General features: G+C 62.7%; 1 protein-coding gene across 1 annotated transcript in view; it reads right to left on the bottom strand.

The window, feature by feature from the left end:
* The window catches only part of ZCCHC14 (zinc finger CCHC-type containing 14), a 40,156-nt gene that overhangs the window by 5,144 nt on the left and 24,404 nt on the right, over positions 1–10,608 (bottom strand). Inside the window, exons 3-8 of the mRNA XM_004704515.2 lie at positions 8,159–8,232; positions 3,383–3,454; positions 1,460–1,569; positions 807–901; positions 679–733; positions 1–283 (exon numbers count right to left, since the gene is read on the bottom strand). Coding sequence (XP_004704572.1) covers positions 1–283; positions 679–733; positions 807–901; positions 1,460–1,569; positions 3,383–3,454; positions 8,159–8,232 — 689 coding nt within the window. The remainder of the gene's footprint in view (positions 284–678; positions 734–806; positions 902–1,459; positions 1,570–3,382; positions 3,455–8,158; positions 8,233–10,608) is intronic.

Consider the following 10,608-nt stretch of genomic DNA (forward strand, 5'->3'; position numbering starts at 1 on the left):
CTTCTCCATGGTGAGCTGTTTGAAGACGGGATAGTACTTGTGCAGGCGCAGCTTCCGGAGCCAGTCCAGGATCCCACTCTGCTCCGGGGTCTGGGGGCTCTGCAGGCCGGAAGACATCAGGACCGCAGGCGCAGCGTCCATCTGGGCACGGAAGGTCAGCGCGGAGCCAGCACCCGTGGGGTGGGCACAGTGGGGCAGGGTGGTGGCCACGCTGGCCGAGTGCTGCACGTGGTGCTGGGTGCTGCCCTGGGGCGACGGGATGCCGGCCACGCCACACACAGGCCTGCAGGGACAGGGACAGTGGTCCCAGGCCTGTCACCTGCAGGCACAGGCGCGCGGGCGTGGATGGCATGGGCCACGTGCACACAAGCACAGCGGCCGGGCGGTTAACGTCCACATCCCTCCCACACAGTGAGGCCTGTGGACCGGTCATCCGGGAACCCTGAGGAAGCAGCGCCCTCATGGCCAGACCCTCCCTCGTGGGCACAAGGAACGGGAGCCCGGGACACCCTGGAAGCCGCCTGAGGGACTGGGGATGGGTCGCCACTCTGTGAGCCCAGAGTGGACAGAGCAGGGGCTTCACTCAGGACCAGCTGTGCAGGGAGTGAACACACTGGGAGGACAGTCTGCACACTGCCCGCGGCCAGCCGTGGGGGATGGAGTGGGGTGGGTCCTCACCTTCCGGCCACGGCCACCAGGGAGCCCACTTTAGCGAGGGAGGGGGTGGCAGGACCTGGACGGAGAAACACCGAGGTGAGTCGAGGCGGCCCGGCTTGGTGTACACCAGGTCCCCTTCGCACACTCACCGGGACTGGGGAGCGGCTGGGCTGGAGAGGAGGTGCTGAAAAACTTCTTGACATGGTCATTTTTCAATACGTGAGACGGTAACGCAGCCAGGTACCTGGGGATTGAAGGGCCCGTTACTGTCTCGTGGCATTATCTCAGCCGGAGGAGATGGGGGGCCAGAGGCACCAGCAGACCTTGCTGCTTGGGTTCATGGTGCGTCCCTGCTGCTCCCCCAGGGGCCCCAGTGGCACGACCTCAGGGCCAGCTGTTCACATCCACCGGTGCTCCAAGGAAGGGAGGTGAGGCTGCCTGGGTCCTCAGAAGCACCAAGAGTCCTTCTCCCACTGCCCCGGGTGCCGCCCCGCCCTCCACTCTCACCCCCTCACACTGCACAGCACACGGAAGGGACCCAAGGGCGTCTTCAGGAAGCCCTGCTGTGGGCCTGCCCACCACCTGCACCCAGGGAGATGCTGTAGGAGTGCTCGGGGTGCGGTCCCAGCCCAGGGTGGCAGGCAGCTCTCTCCTGAGCTTGGGTCCATCAAGTACCCAGAAGCTTCCCAGAGCCTTCACGTGCCCCACAGCCAGGGGCCAAGGACAGATCCAAGCATGGCAGCCAGTCTGCCTCCCACCCGGGAGCTGGCAAGGAGGGCAGAGGAGGTCCCGCCGTGGTTACCTCAGGTCTGCTTCCAGGTCCAAGTGGCTTCGCTCAACATAAAACCCGTCCGGGCCAGGGAAGCAGGGAATGAATTTCTCCAGGTTTTCCTCGGGGTGCAGCTGTGAGAGCTGAGAGATGAAGACGCAGGGGTGTGGGAGCAGAGGGCACAACAGGAACCAGCACCCTGCCCGGCTTCCCACCAGCTGTGAGGAGCACGCTTGTCTGAGACATCTGGCTCAGCCCCACAGCAAACACCGGCAGAATGAACCCTGAGCCCGGCAGAGCAGGGGCTGAGACCGAGCCGGGGTGGGCCTCCGAGCAAGATGAGCCTGCTGAGATGGGGCGGCCCCCAGCCAAGAGGGAGTGTGCCTGCTCCCTGCTCCCCAAGCTGTGTCCTCACTGCCCCTTGGGCTGTGCACGATGCACCTCTCCAGTCACTGGAGCTGGGGCAAGAACTGAGCCCGGGGAGGGTGCGGGGCCCTTCTGCTCCTAGAGATGGAACAGGGGACCCACCTGCTCCAGGCTTCAGGTAGAAGCTCAGGGCTGTGGGCAAAGAGGTAGGTGTGTGTGTGTGTGTGTGTGTGTGTGTGTGTGTGTGTGTGTGTGTGTAGTAATGCGTGTGGTGTGTACTGAGTATTCTGTGGTGTGAGTGTGTGTGTGTGTGAAAGAGAGAGAGAGAGAGAGAGACTAAAGGGGGGAACAGATGGATGGAGAGGACTCCATCCAGGATGGAGGCCGGGGACCCTTCCCTCCCTGTCACCCCGCCAGGTGACAGAGCAGGGCAGTGGCCCTGGGGGCGGACGAGGCCTGCTGTGGCTGAGGGGAAGGCAGACCAGGAGGAGGCCCATTCAAATGTGGTGTGAGCCAGGGCGGTCTCAGCCAGAAAAGCGTGACACATGGGGTCTGCCTCCCCACCCAGCACCATGAGCAGGATGCGTGTGGCTGCTTCCAGGCACGGCCACTGCTGCCATGGCCTCTGGGCTCTTCTGAGCAGGCACACAGACGGGGACAGCCAGGCGACCACTGGGTTTTGAGCCACATGATGAAGCTGGACACAGGCGTGGACACGCGGGGCGGGCAGCTAGGAGCGAGCGGGACCTGGCATCAGCAATGAGAAGGCCTGCGTCCCACAGGCCGGCAGCGGGGGAGCACTTGCTGTCAGTCACCTGACAGAAGGCAAGGCCACCAACACCACACAGCAAACACGAGGGGACGGGCCGAGGCCCGAGCTGCTCAAGACGGGTGTCACCAGGACCCACGAGAATGGGGTGCAGGAGAAATCTGGGGTCACATTGTGGACGAGAATCTCCCCAGCCCCCCAAATCTCTGGATGACAAGTAAACCAGACACGCGACAAGGGCAGAGCACATCAGCCAGTGCAGAGGACAGTGCTCCGGCCGGGAGAGGTGTCCAGAGAGATGGCTGAGAGAGAGAAGGGGGCGGGAGCATGCAGGGTTCGGAACGTTTCAAGGACATGGGTGCGCATCCGGTGGGCACTGCTAACCGTCCATGGCTCACACTGAGCATCTCTCGTCCCCAGTGGGCGAGCCTGGTCCAGCCCCCAGACAAGCCCACCCACTGTGCCCCACAGGACAGCGCCCGTGTGTATCACGTCTCAGACGCTCCATGCAGCCACACAGCCGTGTCCACAGAACCCTCCCTTCTAACGGAGGAGAGGGGAGGAAGAAGCAGGACAGACAGGCGGGATGCGAGGTATGCAGGCCGACCCGGCCAGCCTCGGGCGCCCTCGGGTTCACCCGAAGCCAAGCCAAGGGGCCGCAACAAGCCATCTGCGTGCCACCATCTTCCTGGCTGCTGCCACCAACAGCAAAGGGACGGAGAGCAGACCAGCGGCTCCCGGCTCAGGGACCCTGGCACTCCCTCTGGGGCTGGAGGAAGAGACCCGCTGTGGGCAGAGCCGTGCGGCCGCGGGCGCCTTACCTTTGAGATAAAGTCAGCCACTTCAGAGGAAGACCTGGCCACTGACGTGACTGAAGAGTCGGACCACAGGACCTGAGAACAAGGAGACAAGCCTACAGCTGGTGCCGCATGCCAGCCCCGGCACGCACACGGCTCTGGGGGCCCACGGTGCGCCTCCGTCCCGGGAAGGCAGCCCCTGACCCACCATGCCCCTCGGCGCTCAACTTCCTGCCCTGTGCCGTCCTCAAAGACCACCCGTCACCCAGCTCGGAGTCCGAGCCTTGCTCCCTCAGCTCTGCAGACACGCCCTCAGGGAGCCTGCTCGCCCGCACACTGCTGCCCACGAGGGTCAGGTGCTCTGGATGCGATGACAAATGGGACAAGACCTGATCCTCAAGAACCCACTGGCCAAGCCACAGGGCTCTGGTTTCCAGGACAGAAGAGCTCTCCAGAAGAACTTCTACAAAGTGGGCCTGGTGGCCTCACTCGGGCCAGACATCGCACGGATGGGAGTGAGCCGTGTCAGGAATGGCATAATGAGGCGAGGGGCAGATCAGGAGGGTAACCCGGACCGTGAGCTCTGCCCAGGTCCGAGGGGAAGCCGAGTAGTACGGGTGACCACAAAGACAGGAGCAGTCAGTGCTGCAGGCACCGTCAGCTTCGGGTCCCCGTGCACCTCGTAAGAACACCACCAGGTGCTCTGGAAGCCTCCGCCTGTCCCTCAGCCCCGCCCCGCCCCGCTGCGTGGTTCCTGCTCCACCCGGGTCCCGTCAGACACACGGTGGCTGGGGCAATGGCACTGCTGTCCTCTACTCAACTGCCCCCACCCCACCCCTGAACACCCCTACCTCAGCACCCGAGCCCCGAGACACAGCAGCTGGGGCAGCGCTGCTACCAGGCAAAGCATCAGTGACACCCGTGGGTAACAGGGCGCCTCGCCTCCCACCAAGACCCCGTGGGCAGGGTCCTCTCCCACAGTGGAGGAAACCTCTCCCTCACGCCGTGCACGCTGCGTCACCTCTCTCCAGGTCAGAGCCCTGGAAGGCGGGCGGACCACTCCTTGGGCCCGGGCTCTCTCTCAGTGCTGCAGCTCCCCTGTAGGTGGCTCGGGAGGAGGTGTGTGTGTGTCGCTTACTACAGCTAACGCAAGGCGCTATTTTGGCCTGGCAGACACAGCCCCTCATCGGCTAGGTGGACCCCGAGAGCCTGCAGAGTGGTCAGACCCTGCTCCCATTCAAGGGCCCAGGGTGGGCTGACCCTTAGCCGCTGGACACTGCAGGGTCTGCTCTCCCGAGGGGCCGCCCCTGAGTCCCCCAGGCAGCTTGTGTCTGCTGGCGCAAGGTCGGCACTCCCGTGAACAAGCCCCGTCAGAGGCAGGAAGTCAGTGCTCCATTACTGGGACCAGTTCTACTGTCCGACACCCACCAGTGGCCATACACCACCTCTGGGGCCATGGCTACAGCCAAACCACGCACCACCGGTTAAACCTCGACTTAGTATGTTCTCAGGAGACAGCCCCGGCGACAGTCTGGGCCCGTTCTGAATGGGGGCCTCCTGCAGCCTGGGCTCAGCCCTCTGGCAGAGAAAGACCTGGCCCCTGGCACACCTCCCAGGAGCTAACAACTCAGGAAGGGAGGTGCCCGGGGAGCTGTGCAGGTGCAGACTCCACTGCGCTGACCCGCTCCTTCCTGGAAGTCCTCTCCCCGTACCCGTGGCGGCCCCCAGAGCGTGAGCAGGCGAAGGTAGAATGAGGGCAACAGCAGCCTCGGCAGGAGACTCCGAGAACTACCCCCCTTGACCGAAGGCCGGAGCCGGGGGTTTTCTACCATGTCCTCAGTTGGGGGGTGGGGGTGGGTAGCAATCTATTCAGTGTGCCATGCCGGGCAGGCACATGTGCCCATCACACACATCTCTCGCATGTACAGCACCCCATCACCACCCGAGAAGCAGCTAACAGTCATCAGATCAGTGTGGGTGGACGCCCAGGCGCGAGCCCCCTGTGCCCAGTGTGGGTCCAGCGTGGGGCAGGCTAGACTCGGAGGGCTACCCACACAGGCTGCCTGCCGGGGGCAGGACCGTGTTTGTCACCAGGAAAATAAAGAAAGGGCACAGTGCAGACTTGAGAGGGCAGCAGGTATGGGCAGGGAGGGAGGGGTCACGGGAACCGAGCCTATGGCTGGGCCACGTCAGCGGTCCGTCTGTCCCAGCATCAAACCCTGCTCTGAACCACCCACGCGCGCGCACAGGGGTGTCTGTTCAGCAAACAGACCGATCAAAGCGCACCCCCTGCCGGGGAGGAGGGCCAGGGACACGGCAGAACTGGGAGGGTTTTCAGACAAGGCAGGCCCGGCAGCCACACTGCACTGGCTCTGAAGGAAGCACCACGCAACAGCGGTCTCTGCATGGTAGAGCAGTCCGAGAGCCACAGCGATCTTCCTTTGTCAAAGCGGCAAACGTGAGCAGCAGGGAAAGGAGCTCCTCCCGTGGCTCAGCAGCGGATGTGAAAAAGCTGCAGGAAACAGGCCTGTCCGTAGAGTGGTGTGGAGCTGGTGTGCGTGGAGGACAGCCACCACGCTGACGGATGCCTCCTCGTGAGGTGTCTGCCACCACGCGCTTCCCTGGCCTGCCTCGTGCGTTTGTCTGTCTGTGCTTCATGGGCTGTTTCCTGTCCCTGCGCTTTCAGAGAAGGGTCTGGCTGGGTCGTCTGTTCTGTCCCATGCACGGGTCAGCGCCCGGTCCACTGCGAGTCTGGTTCTGAAGACGGTAGTGTAAGTTTTCTAACCTTTTTTTGTTCCTTATCAAAATTGCTTTTGCTACTCTGGTTCTCATGACAAACTTTAGGATCACTTTCTTTAAAAGCAAGCAAGCACCCAGGGCAGTTGTGCCCACGTTTCCCGTAAACCTAGAGGTGGATGTGGGGCACTGGCATCTGTCCCACCAAGACACTCACAAGTTACTCAACTGAGCAAGGTGTGGGGGCCCCCCTTCATGCAGGTTTCTGGGGTCCCACTTGGGTCTTCGGCTTTGAGCACATCAACATCCCCTCGTGGTTGAGAGTCTGCGGGGCGGTGAATTAGTCTCCAAGCTCCACCAAATGCCCTCTCCCTGTACTGGCCTGGTCAGAAGGTGGGAGAAGACGCTGACAGGATTCGCCTGTCATTGCAAACAGGATTGCCACCCTGCCACGTAGAAAAGGAGCCTGCTGGGAAGCAGGAGGAGAGAGCGCATTGCCAGTTAGAGCCAGGGGTGACCCACATCCTTGGCCTCCAGATGCGTCGGAGGAGCAGTAGAACCAGGAGCCGGAGCACGGAGCACGGTGACGACTTCCCAAGTCCTAGAGCGAGCTGAGACAAGTGCTCGGGGCAGGAGGCAGGCTGTGGCGAGAGGCGCCTGAGCACTTAATTCAGCAAGTGGAGTGGAGTGGCTCGGGGCCTCTGGGAGTAGTGCTTCAGGGAGCTTGAGGTGAAGGCCTGTCGGTGGACAAAGGTCCGTCCCCCAGGGACTGTCAGCAGACTGACGGCACTGTGCAGCACGTCCGGCGGGCAACTCAGCCCCAGCGTCTCAGGCCACCACAGCCCACGTGCTTCCTTGGGAACCTTCCAGGCGTGGTCACGCCCGAGTCTTCCGTGGCCACCCGAGGAATGGCATAGTCTCATCCGAATCCTCCGTGGCCCTGCAGTGGACAGGTGTGGTCTCCCGAGTTCTCCAAGGCCACTGCAGCGGACGGGCGTTTAGAAACCAGAGCGGGAATGCCAGGAACAGAGCAGATTCCTCAGCTGCTCATTCCCAACAGATGTGGCCGGCCGGGTGCCATGGGACCCATAAGTGCGTTCCGGGCTCTGGGGGACTCGGGGAGGGTCTGCAGGTGCCGTCCTGCCCCATCTCCACCCACTGGGACGCCAGTGGTAGTGGCGCCTGCTCTGGCGGGCTGGCCGTGCGTACTGCTGAGTCTTTATCCTGAGGGTGGGGCCTCCGTCAGACACTGGCCCACCACCCATGGAGAGGAGGCTGCTGGCACGGGGTCCAGGAGACCCCGAGGCTTCCCGGGCGGCTCCTTGGCAAAGCCCCCCCTCCGACGCGTCTCATCAGCACTGTACACGTGGATAGCACCGCAAGCTCTCTCCAGCCGCCGCCTGCTGGTCGCTCACCCTCTGTGAGGGGTCCACGTCTTCCGAGGCAGCTAGCTGTGTTCTATGAAGAATGAGCAAGCTGCATGGTGCAGGGGGTGGGATTCCCTGAGAGCTTTCTGAAGCCCCCTCATGTACACGAGATCCCAAGACCACGGCCCAGCAGCACGGGAGCAAGGTGCTTCCAGTCCAGGAGAAGCGAGCTCAGTGAGACAGGCCCCAAGCTGCCGCCTTGGGTCATGAGATTGAGGGCCACGTCCTGTCGATGTGGCACAGTGGTGGCCGGAGCCCAACAGCTGCCATGGCAGCCTCATGTCTCCTGCAGACTCTGCTGAGCTCCGGGCCAGCTTCTGCATGCGGAGAGCCTGTGCTGTGGGTCGGCCTCAAAGTCCCACTTCACCTGCCCGCAGACCCCCACCGGGCAAGGCAGCCCTCTGCCATGGGTGCTCACAGCCCCTCTGCCTAGAGATGGTCACATAGCCCAGCCTCTGGCCCAGCCACCAGGCTGTTGGGGCCCCCCCACCCCTTCCCTTTGTAGGTGCAGTGGGCCCAGCCCCCGCCCTGCTCCCCGGCACACAGGCCTGCCTGTGAGAACACAATGCACTTCCAGCTCCCCTGGAGGAGAGGCCGGAGGGGAGAACGGAACAAAGCACAAAGCTAAGCATCTTACCTCAAAGGAACATTCACCGTGTCTCTCACTGTTTGTGTGTGATAATCCCTTCAGGTCTATCTTTTCAACACTCACTGCAAGGTAAAAACACAGAATTATAACGGGAAAGAGCGCCCGGTGGCACGGATGGACTTGCGTGCAGGTGGCCGGCTGGCACATCACCGGGGTCAGAAATGAAGCCGGGACGCGGCCCGAGCAAGACCACGCACAGAGAAGAGTGCGGCTGGACATGGAGCGCGGGGCACCAACTCGAGGCCGCCTGGCGCCTGTGCAGCCTCAGGGCTCCCCTGCACTCAGTCCTCACTGGTGACAGGTCTTAACCTGTCCTCTCCCCAAAAACCACGCGGGGACCCAGCAGCCCCTCTACTCAGGGTGCACCCCAGACAAAGAAGGGAAGAGACATCCCCACGTCCATCACAGCACAAGATGGACACTGCCTGAAGCCCAGCAGATGAAGAGAGACAGACGGAGGTCAGGGCCACTCAGGACAGAACCTACAGGGTATGGCACGGGCCCACGGTGGGCACCTTGCCCCTGGTGACCGGGAGGAAATGGAGGGCAGATGCTGGGTAAAGACAATTGCCCTGAACAATCATTCGTTGACGGCTACTGGAGGTAGGAGTGAGTCGCAGGTAGAAGGTGGACAACGGTGATGGGTGAGGGGGGCAAAAGGTGCCGGAGGCAGGAAGACACGGAGCGAGAGGCCTGTGAACCAAGAAGCCTGCAACTGAGCGGTGGGATTGAGACACACACTCTGGCTGGGAGGAAGCGCAGTAGACCGTGCACGCACGCACGCACAGCGTCTGAGCGTGCACCTTGCCTGTGCTGAGGCAGAGCGTGCTCCTCAGCTGTGACGATCCCCCAAGGGAATGAGGGCTGCAGTCTGAGGGACACCAGGGTCCACTGCGGGGACAGCACAGCTCACACAGACAACATTCTGGGTCCTGCTCGCACAGCAGCGGCAGCAGCTTAGGTCTGAGTGTGCGAGCCTCCCAGCCCAGTGCGGGGAGCAGAGCAGAAGAGCCATCCGGAGCCCGGCTGCCATTCACTGTGAACTGCCCGGCAAGGGCCACGTCGGACTCCTGGCACAGTGAGCCAGGAAGAGCCGCACGGCCAACTCCTTAGCCCGCGACCCCCACACCCACTGACCACATCAGAACGCTCTTCCAGTCACGGGCCCCTGGCTGCTGTGAGGAGAACTCCTCCCCCACACCCCATCCTTCCCCCACCCCCAGCAGCGATCCTGTAGGACAGAGGACTGCCCCTCTCCTGTCAGGAGCAGCTGGAGAGTCACACTGCTCGCCTGACCCACAGGGCCACCAGGGCTCCACTCTCACGAGGGTGACTGTGAGTCAGGACTGAGTCCGACCCCACAAGCACACTTTGGGGAGGAGCCTAGACGGCCTGCCCAGGGTTGTCACCAGGACCATGAGTGACATCGAAATGGCACTGCATGGGGATAGGTGACACCAGAGGTGGTGGCTCGCAGCTCCCTCTGACCTGCGCTGAGGACGGACGGACGGCTGCTCAGTCAGGACAGGCGGGCGGATGGGCGGGCAACTGCCCCGGCCTGCTTCCGGGCACAGTCTTGTTGGTGGCAGGGACGAGGAACTGCCACCAGGATGGGGTGGCCCCTCCTTCAACACCCCATGTGCCTACGGGGTCCCTGCTCCAACCTAACACCACCGGCCAGCAGGTCGGGGTCCCTGTGCTGCGCAGGGAGGCCGTCTGGCGCCCACAGGGGTCTGTCTGCAAGACTTACTGCCGTCACTCCCTTCCAAGACTCCCAAATTTAGCTAAGAAATGCGTGTTTGGAGACACTAGGATCCATTTCGGTTGGAACATTCCAGCAGAACATCAACAGGAAAGTGCCAGAAACTCAAGCCAGATGCTGGCAGCAGTGTGGAAGGATCCTGCTGAAAGCAGAGGACCAGGAAGCCACTTCCTGTGTTCCAGCGACCACGCCAGGGCGTCTGACTGTGTGGACCGTAATGACAGGGGCCAGGAGAATGGAGTTCCAGAACACCTGGGGGTCTTCCCGCAGAACTGCACATACCACCAGGTACTTGTCCCGACCAAACAAGGGGCTGCCAGATGGCTTCAAATGCGGAGAGGTGTGCGCCTGGCGACCTCGAGCCCTGTCACCATGCTCCTGGTCTCTGGGTAAGCGGGGACCCTGAGCACCAGCACTGAGGGGCGCATATGCCACCAGCCTGCTCACTTGTGGGAAGCAGAGGGCATGAGGAGCTGGCTGAGATGGAGACCAGGGTGCGGCCTCCGTGCGGGACAGAAAACAAAACCCTGTGTGGGACCCATCAGCAACCTCCTGACAAATGAGGGCAGAGGGACAGGCTCGCGGGGCTCGTGTCCAGTCAGTGCCCGTGGAGGCTGCGGCCAGGAAGTGGTGCCGTGTCTGCGGGGCTCGTGTCCAGTCAGTGCCCCTGGAGGCT

The sequence above is a fragment of the Echinops telfairi genome, unplaced genomic scaffold (assembly GCF_000313985.2).
Source record: "Echinops telfairi isolate 266 unplaced genomic scaffold, ASM31398v2 ScPeMD7_2291;HRSCAF=2852, whole genome shotgun sequence".
NCBI classification, from domain to species: Eukaryota; Metazoa; Chordata; class Mammalia; order Afrosoricida; family Tenrecidae; genus Echinops; species Echinops telfairi.